The following is a 17,564-nucleotide window of genomic DNA, read 5'->3' on the forward strand; positions in this document are numbered from 1 at the left end:
ACATTACATAAATACAGTTATATACATAGATACATATATATGTACAGTGTTTCTACAAACAGCATATCTATTTGCTGAATTTCAGCTGAAATATGAAGGTGAAATGTTTCTTGTAAGTTGCTGTACATGTACTTATTTTTATGGTATAAATCCTCCACAAGAGACATTTTGCAAGCATCATTCTAAGGTTATGCTTTGTTTAAGTTAAGTTTGTTGGGTGTGTGGAGCAATATGCAAGACACTGCAATCTGATGTGGTATGTGGACCAAACATGCTGCATGAAATGGTTGTGATTATCACTTCATCTTGGTCTTTCTCTGGTGGGTCTTTGGAGTTTTTTTAGTCATCCTGTTTGTCTGGTTTGGGGTTTCTATCTGAGATCCACACAGTATTTTATGAAATTATCCTGTGGCATTGATCCATAACACATCCACACCCAAAACATAGATTGATATTTAGCCTACCATAGCAAGTCTGTCATATTTGAATACTGTAAGTTGTATGCTTTATAGGAGGGATACACAAACTTTTTTGTATTGGGAGGTCATAATGCAATGTTTGTAGTGGGCTGAGAGTCAAAAACACAAAACAGTATACTAATAAAGAAGTAGTTTTATACTATATTTTGTTATTAAAATATATACTAATACAATTTTAATAAGATTTTTTTTTTATAAATATTTTATTAGGTTCTGAGGTTCTCTCATTGGGTGAAGGGGTTTGACTTTTTGGCAGGGATATCAAGTGTCCTCACAGGCCAACTTTTGCCCATAACCACACTTTGGGCAACCCACCTCTTTATAGTATATTGTATGCTTTCTAGTTTTACTTCATATTTCTAAATCAGAGGAATTCTAGCTTGGCAATTAATGGGTAAAATCAGCTTGACAGTGCTAGTTCTCACTGTAAATCACCTATTTTTCCTGCTGAAAACGATCCAGTTCCTCAGTTATTCAGAAGAATGGCGTCTATGACACATTGCCATCATGCTCCTGTTCTGCATTATGCAATAGAGCATAGCACAGATAAAGTTAATAGCACAAAACTCTATCACTGCCTGCCTCCCATCAGTCTGTGCAACCAATTGTGCAACAGAACCTTCTGGAATGTGCTTTGGCTCCTACTAGTGCTGTTGTTGGCTTGGTTGTGCCAGGCATTGAACTTTCTCAGTGGCATTTGGGTCTTTTGAATTACTTCTTTATTTCGATGTAAAGTGCAATGCTTTAAACATTTCATGCTAGCACAGATCATGGGTGGTGCAAGATTCTTGCGATGACAGGAGGAGCTAGTAGCTGCCATAGCACCTTGGGTGTGTTTATTTACTGTCACACACCTAGAGTAGGTCTGCTGTATTAAGCAATTCAGCATTTTCTCAGAGTTTCAACATGCTTGAGAAATCAGCATTCCGAGGCTTTGAGAAATCAGTATTCCAGTTAGTGTGCAGCACAGTTTAGAGAAAAGATCAAATGTATCACATATTGTTTTCATCATTCAATCCATCAAACAGATGGACTACACTTACTGTGAAAGTAAATTAAGTCAAGCTTAGTAACTGTCTGCCGCCCCCTACTGCACCATCACTGCCATGCTCACGTGTCTTTAAGGCGAGATTACTTTATCTTCTTTTCCATGTCTGGATTGAATTTGGTCAAATGTCCAGTTGTCTGCACAGTTATGCTCTACCGCAGTGTTTCCACCCCTAAGAGGAACCTTTCACTGTCAGCCCTAGTATTTAGTGTTTTCTCTGTTCTTTGTGCATTGTGCATTTACAAACAGACTAAATCAAGAGAATGAAATGTAATGCTACAGAGGGCAACAATTTGACTGCCCACACATGAACAGAGAGTCACTGCGCCTTGTCATTTCTCAGATATTCCATTTTGGGTTTCAGCGTCTGCCTACACCATAAATTCCTGAATGTTTGTGATCCTCATTAAAAGCCTGAATCGGGTGGAATGTCAGTCTTTTCTTTGATACCACATGATTGTGGTGTTGAGGGTGAGTCATTCATGGCTGAGTTCAGAGAGGCAAATTTGAGCCTGACCTTTCAGATGTTGAGTACTGTTGGACACACACTATCAATAGCATGTGTTGTTGTGACTTTACAGCAATGAGCTCTTAAAAACAGGCACTAAATTTGTCCTTTGCCACAGTGTGACATTGTGTCACTGTCACCTCAGTCCTATGGAGGGATCCTGTCGGAAATTCATTCTTGTTCTCTAGCCTGTGCTTGTTCATTGGCAAAAACTGATCTAATGATAGCTATTGTATGACCTTCTGTGAATGCCAACATTGTGTGGCAAGAGTTTCTTTAATATGATTAAAAATGATTAGGTAAAAATTATTATGCATAGAGAAAAGTATGAAGGAAAAAGTTTGAAGTCCAGGAGCATGAAAATGCAGTTTGCAGTATGTTTGGTTTCTTAGTCATGGTCAAATAATACTTTCCTTTTTCCTGTTGTGCTGCTTCAGTGTGTGTGTGTGTGTGTGTGTGTGTGTGTGTGTGTGTGTGTGTGTGTGTGTGTGTTAGGACTGTGTGTGTCAGAGGAAGAGATGAGATAGAGAAGGGAAAAATAGATGTTGAAAGCAGTTTTAATTATAGTGCTGAATACAGTGCGATACGTATCAGGCTAGTATGTGCCACCATGGTGCAGGCTGTTATTGTAATCAAAGCTACAGTCAATATGGCACAGTTTAGGTTGCCGTGCTACATTTCTAGCAGTCTGAGTGAATGGAAAGCAAGTTCTACCATCTACATAAAGGATTTATAGTACATTAAGGTTTATATGTAAAACCATGCCCAGTGTAATTGTTGTTCTATGTGGAATTATAATTTAAGTGAGACGAGGGAGTTCATGTTATGAATTTTACTACACTTACTGATTATTGGTTTAGTCCAGTGGTTTTTAAACTGGTTCTCAGGGATCCCCAAGCAGTCTTTTGTTCCAGACCAACTTGCAACACAGATAGAGAAAAATGCAGACCATCTGGGGGTTCCTGAGGACCTGATTTGTGTTAGTAACCCAGTGTTAGTAATTGCTAGTTTGCTCCTGCTGAGGGTGTTTCTTGTCCTGCAGATGGACAGAGAGGACATTAGGCAACAGGTATCCGGCTAACTGAGAAATCCTGCTGTGTGAAATCCTCTCCTGCTATCTAGCAATCTTCTACCTTAACCACAGCTGGCATAAAGGTGAAGTTGTGCTTTCTCCAACACACATGTATCCTGTCTGGAGATTGTAGGAGGAGCTAACTGCCCAAACTCCTAATTCACCACTACAGCTTTGTTGCACTTCAAAAAGTCCCTTCCAAAAAGAGAGTTCTGGTAGTAAAATGTTTTGGACAGTTCCAACTCTTATTCATCCCATATGTTCACCGTTAGAGGAAACAATACAGATTTTGCATTAGAGCTCTCAGAAGTTCATGTTTTATCCAAGTGATGTCAGCTGTGTTGTATTGATAACACTACTTCACTTTAGAGGATCTTTTGCAACAACACAGTGTTAAGCTTATCTGACATTTTACTGCCCTCATGTAGTTAATATTTTTGATTACATCAAAAAAGCTACTTAATGAGTTGATAGAGACTTGATACATTTTAATGTGTGGTGGATTTCTCCATATTGTTTGTGCGAGGTATGGAATTGGTATTGGAGTTTGAAGAGAGAATGAGTGGCAAGAAAGAGTGGGCGATATGGAAAAACATGATGTTGGAATACTTCAAGAAATTTTCATAATGTGTGTCTCAATATTTTTGGTAAGTTGGATCAGACCAAAAAGAGTCAGTAGTGTCACATTAAAAAATATCAGATTATTACATATTTCACATGTGCACTGCACTAAATCCAGTTAAACGGGACTATTCATGTGCTTTATAACATGCGGAAGGTCAATGTACTTTAACTACTGACACTGACGACGGCATGGTCAAAAAAGCATATTGTGACATACATTTTGACGATATGAACAAATGCTGTCAAACTGTCCACATCTAGTGGCTAGGAGTTAGCAGTAGAGAGAGGTATGGGACAAGTTAGTAACTCTGTAGATCAAAAGGAGAGAGTGTTGTGCTTGCCCAACTCAGGGCAGTTATTTATTATAAACATTTAATCCTGGTACTTCTAGAAAAGTACCTGATGACATACAAGAATCTATTCTTGACTGCCTAGCTACATAAATTTTCTTCACCACAGAATTATGCTTTTGTTGTCAAGCCAAATAGTAATGAATAGTTGATGAGGATCATCCACAGGAAAGGCAACACACAAACCTATTTATATTCTATTCGGTAGTTCTACAGGAATGAGGCTGTGGAGGTCAATGCTATTTAATAAATGCTCCACTAATTTTCAAACAAGTTATGACCTAAGTGCTGCAGATAAAGTGTTGCAGTTGATATGAATGTGAAAATGACTGTTTAAATTGTCTGTCTTTCTTCACTGTTATCTACCACGCCATATGCTGGTTTTAAAGTGTCTGTAAAACATGCTATATTTAGGTCTGTTGTGCAATGTGGGAGGTCTCTAAGGCATCAGGGTACCATTTGATAGAGAGAGATGGGAATCTCTAACTATTTGTGGCATTCTGACACTGCTTCCTTATTTATGGGATACACTGCTACTCTCACAGGGCTGGATATGGAGGGCGTGACTTATCCAATATGGAAAATACCATGAAAGCAGCTTTTTACACTATATAAGATAAAAGATAATTCTACACTCTTAAAACTTATGTTTTTTTTCAAGGGTTCTTTAGTAAAGAAAATGGTTTAATATAAAACCACAAACACTCAAAGAACCTTTTAGGTGATTAAAGGCTTCTTTGCATCTTGAAATGGTTCTTCAGATTGATGGTGAATATCTTGTATATGGTTCTATATATAACATTTTTGAAGCACCAAAAAGAGTTATTGTTACATTGTCAAGCTTGTGACAATAGAACCAGCCTTTTTTGGTGCTATAAAGACGCATGTTCAGGAAGCAACACATGTTCTATAGAACCATATACAGCACATTCTCCATCAATCTGAAAAAACTTTTAACAATGCAAGAATTTAGTCATGCATTGGGTTCTTTGGGTGTTCATGGTTCTATATAGAGCCATTTTCTTAAGTCTAGAATCCTTGAAGTACCATCTTTTTTGGTTATATAGATTAAAAAATCTAGAGAATTTTTAGTTATGATTCACAAGCGGCAGCACAGTTTAATCCAAGATTATGTTTAATACTTAAAATTGCTCTATATGTTTAGCCAACTTAAACACTCTTTTCTGCATTTGATTTTAAATTTAATTTGGGTTTTATATTATAAAATGTACAAGAGAGTGAATGATCCCTTGATGATCAAGCACAGGGTCCAAAACATTTTCCATTCTTCTTTTTCTTCTTTTTCAAGTACTTTTCTTACTGTGGACAATGGAAAAACTAGGTTGACTATTGTATCATGAAATATCTTCAGTAAATATCTTATACACATATTGTTTTTGTGTTCTTATGGCATCGCAGGCTGGCGGTATAGTGTTCGTGTTACCTTAGTTTCAGAATATCAAACACACAGAGTTATGTTATGGATGCGGAGACTCCTTTTTTCCAAAATCTGCAGCTGCCAGAGCAAGTTGGAAAGGTCAGATTGTCCCATGAAGCTGTAGATGTGTGACATAATCTTACAGAATAGCTCTTTAATCATCCAGGCACAGGCTGATCTCCTTCAGGTTCTGTGAAGCCATGTGAACACCATAGCCGTTTCATCAGTTTCTAACTGAGCTAGCATGAGTGCGTCGCTTTGCTTGATATTTATATCCACAGCAGGCTCTGATACCCAGCTCACTGGACCCTTGCCCAGCCCCCTGACCACCCCTAGGCCTCCAGCCACCCCCTCCCTGGCCTAATTACAAAGCCACCAGGGAGAAGGCTGACATATCCAAGCAGCAGGCGCAGGCTGTCAATATTACGCAGGGGGAGAAACAGGGCACACCAAACAAACTGGAACGTCTTCCTGTCCCCTCATTTTCCTGCTCCTGCTCTGCTCGTCCTCCTCTCCATCCACATAGCCTGATCCATGAAGGTCATACCTGGTAGGTTAGCGTATTAAAACTGTTGTCCGACTTTGTCCGTGTGTCCGTGTTGTTGTGTGTGTGTGTGTGTCTTTGGCAAACCCAACAAGCAAACTGCTGTTGTGGCGGAGGGAGGAGGGGAAATGCACATACAGACACTTTGGCGCGACCTTCAGCAAGCCAGACTCAAATTCTCTTCCATATTTAAACCCCTTCACACCATGCATGACTTGAATTAGGTGTGATATTTCAAGGTTTTTTCCCCCCTATGCTTACTGTATTTGAGCTTACATGACTTCCCCTGCTTCCAGCTATCTGGAGGTGATTCTGTCTACCAGATTTGACTGACAGTTGCTTGAGCTTGAGTGACAGTGTTGTGTCAAAGATTGTTGGGTGAGTTAAAAAGCCAAGGAGAGTTAATTTGGTGAGTTGTTGGGTAGTCTTTGGCCTTTCTGCATGCTGATTGCTTTCGGGTGCTGTAAAAACGCTTCCACCTGTTTCTCCCTGAAGCAGGAATCTCTGGCTCCATCTCGCCAGGTCTCTTGTGATATGTGTTGGGTGGTTAAGCTGCTCACGGAACATTGGGAAGGCAGTGTTTGTTTGGTGACATCAAACTGCTTTTATAGTGCAGTGTCCTAGAAGCTCTGTACTATTGAAGTAATAAACAGGATTGATATTATTAAAGAATAATTGATTTTGAAGTGATGAGTTTAATGAACATGTTTTCTTTCCTTTTAGTTAAGCTTCCACAGAAGACATTCCTTTCTGTTAAGTTTATTCTTCTCTCTACAAGATTTTCCTGATAGACTAGTTTTTATTTAGCAGCTTAGTAGCTCACAATTGTAGGTCTATTTTTATTTCAAGAATGAAAACATGATGGGCAAAATTGTTAGAGTAGATGATTACAAGATCTTTTTGTGAGTAGGGTGATGTTTTGATGAATTAAGATCAGCTCACCTTTTCAAACTAAAGTTTAAGTTGGTAGACAGAGTGTACAAAGCGTTTTAAGATGAAGAAAGGGGAGAGGGAAGGGTTGAGAAGGGTGTGTAAATGTCAGGAAGGAGGGAGCAGAGCAAATTCCCATTAGGAGGGTGAAAAAGCACATGAAGAGATGCATCTTTAACTTTCTTCCCTCCAGCTTTTTGCTGGAAGACATTTCACTGCTTGTGTGCTTTTTAAAAAATAGACCCACCCCTCGTTTCTGTGGCACACCCAGCATTACCCCCCCTCCTGTCTCGCCCAATGTCCTCCCACCTGTTGCTGCCTGACTTGTCCCATGCTTATCTCGGTCCTAATGCCTGCAAGCCCCCCTGGATCTGGGCTCCCCACTCTGGTGGTTTTGGGGCACGTCATCACCCTCATAGCTGTGTGGCATTTGAGGAAGCGCAGGAGGCAAGGTAAGAGATGTTAGGACACTGCAGGGAGGTTTCAAGTTTAAGTTTTTCAAGTCTGTACTTTTCTTGGTCTAGTGCAGCACAGCTAAAAGATCAAAGTCACTATGTTGTTTGTGGCTGCACAATTGTTTATCATGGCTTTCATCTGGAGTGTATCACGTTCTACCGTATGTCCTCTTGTGAATGAGTCATGTCTCAGCCTGTCCTGCCTTAGCAGGAGAGAGCGTAACCTTGTGGGAGTGGGGTACATCAGCTAGTGGGAGGGGAAATGGGTGCTCCACTACAGACGGAGAGTTCATATACAACATCATAGCTGTGAGAACAAAACCTTGTCCTAAGTGATAACTTTACAGGAGAAGAGAAAAGCATAGTTAACTTCGAAGTTAATGCAACAGTTACTTATTCTAAGGAAGTCTAGACAGTGACAATATACTGTACTATAGATCTTTGAAGCCTTTTACTGTAAACATGTATGTAGGCTTGAGCAGCATTTTTATGCTTTTTTTAGTCTTGTATTTTTTGCTTTATTCTCTGTCACTCCTTTTTATGTTTACTTGTTATTCCTCCCTAAAGCCTTGAGTGTGCAATCTTCCATATTTGTACCCTCAGACATAGGAGTTTCCTTTAGTGTAGAATACTGTAGATGCATTCCAACCCAGTGGAAACTATGTTATATTGTTTAACACTTCTCTGCTGTTGAGATACTATGTCTGCATTGCATGTATGTGACTGACCTTTACTCAACTTTGCTCACTTACCCCTAGACATGCCCTGCTTGTGTGGGACACACTGGTCTGTATCTCATGTTGCATCCGTCCGTGTGGAGGAACTTTATACAGAGAACATGACAACATTATGGGACCACACAGATCTGTCACCTCGCTGGCTTTAATGCCTCTGTGGGAATGATATTCTGAAGAACTCATGTCTTTAAACTTCAGTCCTTATAAGCATACCTCCCAACACAAACCCATAAATGGACCACAGACCACTCTGATACTGTCATTGTAGTGCTGGATTGTATCCAGGTTTGACGATACAGGTATAGAATGTGATAAGCCTTTGTCTGAGAGTGCTGAATTAGTCAGGTGCATGTTTATGGACACAGATGTTACCTGTCAATCTTTGATGTCTCAGTTAAGACAAAAACTTGGATTAGCTTCTTAGTGGCAACCAGTGTTAAATCAGATGGCCTTGTCTTCATGACCCTAAAGTCAGCTTGAGGCATCTTGTAAATTTGCCCTTCATATCTGAGCTTTTGCCAAATAAAAATGGGGGTTATGAGATTACTCAGACAAAGTTTTGTATACTGCCGTCTCAGTTTCGTCTGCCAGTGAAAGAGAAGCCTTGATCAAAGATGGACCCTGGAGCTCCATGTCACAGAGCTGACTTGTGTTATCTGCTGGCACCTGGTCTCTATCATTGGCACAGCTCTACCTGCTGACAGCTCTTTCCATGTGATCCCTCATTTACTGTCACTGGGACCTAATATCTCATGCACACATTCAAATGGGATTCACATTACACATCACAATATTTCCATATTTTTTTCCCATTACTCAGCCATCATGACTAGGCTAATTGAGAAAGGCCTGAGGCTAGACTGCTTGGGAAATGAGGCAGATGATACTGGTTCATTCTGATGCATGGAGTCACCAGATAGGGAAAGGGTGGGTTATGCCACTGCACCATCCTTCTCCCCAAGAGATGCAGTCCAAGTGTGAACCTTACACTTGGGTTCTGTGTTTCTGTTGGCATTATCTATGATGAGCTGGCCACTGATTAGAAGGCTGGTAGCTCAAGATATGGATCTCAGTTTCACCATCAAAGCAAATAATCAGAGCTGCAGATGTTCAACTTGTCAGCTGCATTAAATATTATTCAGTCGCAACCTTTAATTGTAAATACATGTGCAAACATCAACATTAAATAAACTGAATGCTACAAGCTCAGCTTCAGTTCTCATGAGATGGGAAGAAATTAGTTTGATTCAGAGCAAAATGACTTAAAATGATGGCACATTAGTATTCGTTTATATTAATATTAGTCTTAGTGGTATAAAATCACGTAATACAGTGGAAACAGGACAGCAGAGATGGTGGAAAGTTCCAGTGAAAAGAATGAACAGAGTGCACTTGCCCAAGCCAGTCACTGAGCAAACCTACCTCAGTGCCTTTTTTGAACAAAGAACAAGACCTTAATAAACTCGCAATTGAAGAATAAAAGAATATAATTTGCGGCTCAGTCTGCTGTGTATTACCAATGGTTTTATAGGGCTGGGATGATGAGGTTTTGAAAAATCGGTAAATCTGAGCAAAAATGATAAATAAACATTACGATTTTTTTCATTTAAACCACATTTGTTTTAAGATCAAGCGTCTGGGAAAGAAGATTAAGAAAGATTATACTGTCACAGTTCATAGGAATACCCTAGTGTGGGAACACACTGCTGTGTGGGTAAATTAGGTAAAACCTGGACTGGAGTGTTCAGATAACACTCTAATGCAACGAACACTTATGTATACTAAATTTTACTATAGTACCAAGTCCAGTACTAATACCACTATAAGGCTAACGCTGACATTAGAGTACCAAAATATCTAGTATACCTCATTAATACTGATACATCAATTAGATTTAATGTGAATTTCCAAAAAGGGTATTTCTTCAATAATAGGTTAAGAATGACATTAATCACTGCAATAAAGTCATACATCTTCCACCTACAGAGCTTATCTACAACCTCCAAGATATTGAACAACAATATTTTTTTACTGTTTGGTACAAAATGATCTATTGGATAAAAAAGCTGTCTCTCTAATACCTCTCAAGATATAAATACACAGCAATGATAGTTTTAGCATGTACTTTGTTTCAGTCTTAATAGAAAATGAGTTAATCTTAGTTTTGTATTAATTATGGCATCCTTTGTTTGAATAATGCTCTCTGTGCAGACAAACCATATACAGACATTCATACACAATCACTGTACAACCAAAAGAGCAGGAGTTATGCAAATGCATGAAAGAGATTAGAATGAAATCAGCATCTCAGCATTTCTATCATTCTCTTTCATTTTTACAGTATATGCATTCTGGTTGTGTTATATTGGTCTTTTATTAGTAGTAGTATTGTATAGGAAGTTGTGATGGTGTAATTTTGAATGTGGTCAGTTCATATGCACCACAGGTTGGTTGTCAGTTAGAGGAGAAGGAGGAATTTTGGAGTAAGATGGATGAAGTGGTAGATGGTGTCCCTAGAGAGAAGAGATTAGTGATTGGTGCAGACTTCAATGGACATGTTGGCGAAGGGAACAGAGGGGATGAAGAGGTGCTGGGTATGTATGGTGTGAAAGACAGAAATGCAGAAGGTCAGATGGTTGTAGATTTTGCAAAGAGAATGGAAATGGCTGTGGTGAACACGTATTTTCAGAAGAGGGAAGAACACGGGGTGACATACAAGAGTGGAGGGAGGTGCACACAGGTGGATTATATCCTTAGCAGGAGATGCCACCTAAAGGAGATTGGAGATTGTAAAGTGGTGCCAGGGGAAAGTGTAGCAAGGCAACATAGGGTGGTTGTCTGTAGAATGAGATTAGAAACACAGAAGAGGAAGAGAGTTCAGGGAAAAATTGCAACAGGCCCTTGGGGGCAGTGAGGAGCTACCTGAGGACTGGGAAACTACAGCTAAGGTGGTGAGAGAAACTGGCAAGAATGTGTTGGGTGTTTCGTCTGGTCAGAGGAAAGAAGACAAGGAAAGTTGGTGGTGGAATGAGGAAGTCCAGGAGAGTATTCAGAAGAAGAAAGCAGCTAAGAAAAAGTGGGATAACCAGAGAGATGAAGGAAGTAGGCAGGAGTTCTGTGAGGCTAGTCACATAGCGAAAAGAATGGTGGCAAAGGCAAAGGCTCAGGCCTATGATGAGCTGTATGAGAGGCTGGACAGTAAAGAAGGAGTAAAGGACTTGTATCGTTTGGCTAAACAGAGAGATAGAGCTGGAAAGGATGTACAGCAGGTTAGGCTGTTAAAGGATAGACAGGGAAATGTACTAGTGAGTGAACAGAGAGTGTTGAGTAGATGGAATGAGTACTTTGAAGAACTAATGAATGAGGAAAACGAGAGAGAGAGGAGGACAATGGGGGAGAGATAGTGGATCAGGAAGTGCAGAGAATTGGTAAGGTGGAAGTGAGGGCAGCTTTAAAAAGGATGAAGAATGGGAAGGCAGTTGGTCCAGATGACATACCTGTGGAGGTATGGAGATGTTTAGGAGAGAAGGCAGTGGACTTTTTAACCAGGTTGTTTAACAAAATCCTGGCGAGTGAGAGGATGCCTGATGAGTGGAGAAGCAGTGTACTGGTCCCCATTTTTAAGAACAAGGGTGATGTGCAGAGCTGCAGTAACTACAGAGGTATAAAGTTGATGAGCCACACCATGAAGGTATGGGAAAGAGTTGTTGAAGCAAGGCTAAGGCGAGAGGTTCAGATCAGTGAGCAGTAGTTTGGTTTCATGCCCAGAAAGAGTACCACAGATGCAATTTTTGCGTTGAGAGTGTTGGTAGAGAAGTACAGAGAAGGTCAGAAGGAGCTACATTGTGTCTTTGTGGATCTAGAGAAGGCATATGATAGGGTGCCAAGAGAGGAGCTGTGGTACTGTATGAGATAGTCAGGTGTAGCTGAAAAGTATGTTAGGGTGGTGCAGGACATGTATGAGGATAGTGAGACAGTGGTGAGGTGTGCAGTTGGAGTGACAAATGGTTTCAAGGTGAAGGTAGGGTTACATCAGGGATCAGCTTTGAGCCCCTTCTTGTTTGCAATGGTGATGGAAATGTTGACAGATGAGGTCAGGCAGGAGGCTCCATGGACCATGATATTTGCAGATGACATTGTAATTTGTGGTGAGAGTAGATAGCAGGTGGAAGAGAATCTGGAGAGGTGGAGGTTTGCACTGGAGAGGACAGGAATGAAGGTCAGTAGAGACAAGACAGAATACATGTGTGTGAATGAGAGGGAGGCAGGTGGAAAGGTGAAGATGCAAGGAGTAGAAGTCGTAAAGGTGGATGACTTCAAATATCTTGGGTCAACCATCCAGAGCAATGGACAGTGTAGAAAAGAGGTGAAGAAGAGGGTGCAGGCAGGATGGAGTGGGTGGAGACGGGTGTCAGGGCTGATGTGTGACAGAAGGATAGCAGCAAGAGTGAAAGGGAAGGTTTACAAGAAAGTAGTGCATCCTGCTATGATGTATGGTTTGGAGACTGTGGCTCTGTCTAAAAGACAGGAGGCTGAGCTGGAGGTGGCGGAGATGAAGATGCTGAGATTTTCGTTGGGAGTGACAAGGATGGACAAGATTAGAAATGAGCAGATCAGAGGGACAGTGAAGGTAGAGCAGTTTGGAGATAAAGCCAGAGAGGCCAGGTTGAGATGGTTTGGACATGTGTTGAGGAGGAATAGTGGATATATTGGTCAAAGAATGTTGGAGATGTAGCTGCCTGGTAGAAGGAGAAGAGGTAGACCTCAGAGAAGGTTTATGAATGTAGTGAAGGTGGACATGGAGATGGTTGGTGTAAAAGTAGAGGAGGCTGTAGATAGGGCAAGATGGAGGCAGATGATCCGCTGTGGTGACCTCTAAAGGGAGCAGCCGAAAGAAGAAGTATTGTATAGGAAGTTATAGTTATAGTCCATTCCTTGGGCTGTCCTGACCAAGATTGAAAGGAAATACAAAATAAAAAGTAAACAGTGAAAAGTTTCCAGGGTTTAGAGCTCAAAATGTCAAATTCTTGGTTTTGAACTTGAATCAGTTGTCACAGATCATAATTGTGTCCTTGCTAAGAGGCTGAAAGTTCTAAGATGATGGGTGTGGCAGTGTCCTGTGTTCATGAGAGCTGATAATGCCTGAGAACATAATGTAATAATACACCTGGAGATTGTTTACACTGAAGACATCAGCGTTGCTTTCCCTCCACAGTCAAGATCTGTGATCCTTACAGAACGATGAAAACCTGCCTGAAGTCTTATGTAGATTCCAATGAACATGCCTTGTACACATCAAAAGGTTTTGTTTTTGGGGGTAAAAGAATTTCTATGTGTGAGGTTTACTGCCATATTAAACAGCTTGTGAAACACAAATCCACTGTAACTTTGCAATTGCATGGAAAAATACTTTTTTGGGACATTTGGCCGAGGATGCATGGTTAAAGTTTATGACACTGTCGTGTATGTCTGTGAATTCCAGCCTATGTCTATGCCATGACATGCCTAGAGGAAAGGACAGGTCTGACAGTCGTAATTATTATAACTGCTTCTATAATAAAGCTCTTGAACGTCTGTTATCAGATCAGATTCCTTTGTCTCACACACCAAACTTTAAATGTGTTCACACACCTGCATACCTCCCTCCCTCTGTGTGTCTCTCTCTCTCGCTCTCTCTCTCTCTCTCTCTCTCTCTCTCTTTCTCTCTCTCTCGCTCTCTCTCGCTCTCTCTCTCTTGCTCTCTCTCTTTTTTATGCCTTGCTGGCACATGAACAGCAGCCACAACCTTGCTCATGTCCCCATCTCAATTATCTTCCGAAACTCTTACAAATGCTTGTTGAAATACATAGTTTACAGTGTGGACGTACTTTTCAGCATATTTTATTTAGGAAACATGATCGAAGCAACAGTTAGTAACATACTGATCAACTTGTATCAAACAGCCCTAGTTAATTACTTAATTCTTGTCTTTTTTCAGTAGCATTGTGTGGGGAGCTGTAATGCTTGATTCTTTACTGCAAGCCTGCCAAACACATTGAGCCAAAGTCACACTGCTATTGGATTCTATTGGATGGTTTTGCTTTTTGTCTGTCAAGGACAAATGAAAGGGGGTGTGGGCATCTTTGTGTGTGGGAGAGAGCACAGCAGAAGGACTCTTAAAAGTGCAAGGTATCTTGTTGTGATGGCAGAGAGCCCTGCTGATGCTAAAGTATTGTATAGCATGGACGCTACTGGACCTTTTTACCAACAGGAAGTTTGTTTGAATGAGTTAAGCTATGGAGAGAGAGTCCGACTTTTATATAGCAAGATGTGTTGCGCAGGTGAGTTCCAGTACATTCTCTAAATATGGTCATTTGGGAGGGCTTCAGCTTAGTAGGCGTTGACCAAGTGACTATCGTACACAGACAAAGAGACACATAAAGACAGCAAAAAGAAATGCCTCTGTAGTGACTGTGAGCTAGAGCAATCTGATCACATTAACTTCTCGTTAGTCATTTGTAACACAGAATGGATTGTTAATATGTTTGTTTTTCATAGCCTTGCTTAAAATTATGCAGCACTCAGTTTTCATTGCTCTCATAGTGACATGATCTAGCAGTAGCAGCTCTGAGGAGTTACTAGAGATGCAGAGTTTCACAATAAAGGCAGACAGCACTCATGAACTGCTGGCCAGTATAAGGAGTGTGCACATTATCATAATGAGTCACACTCAGCAGTCCATTAGATTCTTTTGGCATCATCTACTTTCATATTGCCCTACCTGAGAATTGCTTATTCAGAATCAGAAGCATAAACATTTAATCAGAATCAAATGTTTTCACATACAAAGAACGAGTGCTGGCAAGTGCTCATACAGTCACAGGACTGACATGTGTGTGTGTGTGTGTGTGTGTGTGTGTGTGTGTGTGTGTGTGTGTGTGTGTGTATGTGTGTTGAATGGAGGAGACCAAACAAGACTGGCTGAAAAGGCAGTTCAGTTTAGTAAAGAATTTATCCACTGCTGTCTATGTTGTATCGCCATCTAGTGTTTATTTGATGCTCATTCATATTCACTGTGACAAATATTCAAATAACTGCACAATTTATTGCATTACTACTGATAATAATAATAATAATAATAATAATAATAATAAAAACGTTAACCCATCCTATCCTATTTGCTTTTTTGAAATACAAATAATATGTTAGATTTTTTTAACATGGGTAAAAGAAAACATATAAATTGGGATACAGACTGTGAGAATAAATATTATACTGTTTACACTATGTTGATTGATTGAAGAGTGGTCAGACTTTTATTTAAGTAACAAATTGTAAAACCTGTAAGACCCTCTGTTCTAGAGTAGAACAATCTACCCAGTCAGTTATAGTGATTTAAAGGAATGTGCTGTTTCCATAATTGCCGTGCATTTGGTTTCTTTGCTTACCGCAGCTTCTCCCTAACTTACTTAAGTTTCTCATATTTGTCTTACATCCTTCTCTACCCATAGCCAAATGAACCTAATATGTACAACACAATTGGAGATCAGTATATTACAGTATGGTCACTGGAATAAACTTCACCTTATACGAACGTTTTAAATCATTAAAATGGCCCATATCATGGAAAAATGAATTTTCCTCCCTTTCCCTAATATATATGGAAAGTGTTGATTTACATACATCCAGTTATTCAGCATTCAGGAGTTTGGCCCCGCCCTTTCATGCTGAAGTCGCTGAAATATGATTGTTTTAGACCAGGCTGCTTTTTGAATAAGGTGCAGTGCAGGGTGACCAGTCAGAAGTCATTTACCTATATCAGTCTTTAATGCACAGTAACAATAACAGCCTGTTTAATTCCAAGTGATAAACAAAGACTGGAAAATGGTTAGGTAAATATGAATTATGACCTTTTTTGTACATGAAACTACACAAAAGTTATAAGTAGAGCTCAGGGAAAAAATGAACTACAAGAAAAATATGGGCCATTTCGTTCCATCACAGCTATGATATGCAGTAACTGTACTGACAATGAGTAAAATGTTCTTCTCAGTTTCCTCCATTAGAGGGAGACAGCTGGTTACACAGTTATGACTTTGTCCATTATTCTGAATCCTTAAACTTTTAGTGAAAGAATGATCTGAAAGGTGCAGAGGGATTTTTTGGGGATTTGGGATTTTCCATGCTGACTCTAAGAGGACAGTGCAATGAGTTATTTTAGATGCCAGTTGCCAGTGCCAGCACTGTCCTGTTGTGGCTCAAGCTTAATCAAAATTTAGCTTCATCCTCAAATCCTCTGTTGATACAACATTGACATCTGACCCATGGTGTTAGATCATCATAGATATTAATGGCAAATGACTCCTCATCATAAAGGATGGGGAAAGACAAATGGTCACCCCTACAAAGACTGAATATATATGTGAAGATGTATGTCTTATTTTACCTAAAAACTTAGGTCATTTAGGATGACCAAGCCCAGTTGTGTTGTGCATTATAGTGACCAATTATTTTTGCCTTCATGTTTTGCTACTAAAGTGTAAAACACAGAGCATTTTGTTCTGTTAATGCAGGACAAGGTGTGTCTGTGGTACTGTATGATGCTGTTAGCATTTCTGTTGAGGTGAGCTGTTTACTTCTCCTCATTTTATTAACATTCCTCTCTGCCTGGGTGGGGCAGGCAGCTTAGCACATGTTACCACAAGTAGAGGAGGGAGAGAAAGAGAGTGAAGGGGGAAAATAAGGCTGAGATCTGCTAGGGAAAGTTCCACCTGTGTTGGTAGAGGGATCTAGTTACACCCCACACAGGAATGTGAAATTTTACCCTTTTTAAGTCGCCGTCGTAGTCCAAACGACAGTTTATGTCCTCTGACCTGTTCATCATAGTTTTAGTTAGAGTTTATCCTAATGTGTGCTTATTGAATGTTTTTGGTGATCTTTATTTGGAGCTTTGGTGTGGTTGTACAACAAACTACAGAGTTCATATTGAACTTGTACCAGCTGCTTGTTGTTGCTGCTATACAAAACCAAACATCTCCAAAATAATAACTATATAGAAGATATATTCTGAATATTAAAGGATGTAATTTGTTAAAGTTAGTTTGGAACATTTATTTTGATCCATTTATCATGAAATGTTCACAAAATATAAAGGCAGCTAGTATTTTGAAATGTTGTAAAAGCTAATTATAATTTAATGAGAAGCAAAGAAAAGGTCGTATATGATGTTTTTGAGTTGAATACAATTCATAATACAAAAGGTTTATGTGATGTGTTTGTTCACCATTGGTAAGGTTAATAGATTGAATAGTTGGTTGTGGTACAGGTAATCTGCTTTAGTATATTGCAATTGTGGCCTTTTACGCTTCTGAGTACACTGGTTAAAGCATAATTACAGCAC

At 39.8% G+C, this 17,564-nt stretch overlaps 1 protein-coding gene across 18 annotated transcripts in view; it reads left to right on the forward strand.

The window, feature by feature from the left end:
* plecb (plectin b) overlaps positions 1-17,564 on the forward strand; it is a 157,909-nt gene that overhangs the window by 92,633 nt on the left and 47,712 nt on the right. For 2 of the 18 annotated variants that reach the window (XM_037536881.1, XM_037536882.1), the window contains exon 1: positions 5,907-6,069. The exons of the other annotated variants lie outside the window; for them this stretch is intronic. In XM_037536881.1, coding sequence (XP_037392778.1) covers positions 6,054-6,069 — 16 coding nt within the window. In that variant the 5' untranslated portion in view covers positions 5,907-6,053. Of the gene's footprint in view, positions 1-5,906; positions 6,070-17,564 lie in introns of those variants that run through there. 18 annotated transcript variants of the gene reach the window in all.

The sequence above is a fragment of the Pygocentrus nattereri genome, chromosome 3 (genome assembly GCF_015220715.1).
Source record: "Pygocentrus nattereri isolate fPygNat1 chromosome 3, fPygNat1.pri, whole genome shotgun sequence".
NCBI lineage: Eukaryota > Metazoa > Chordata > Actinopteri > Characiformes > Serrasalmidae > Pygocentrus > Pygocentrus nattereri.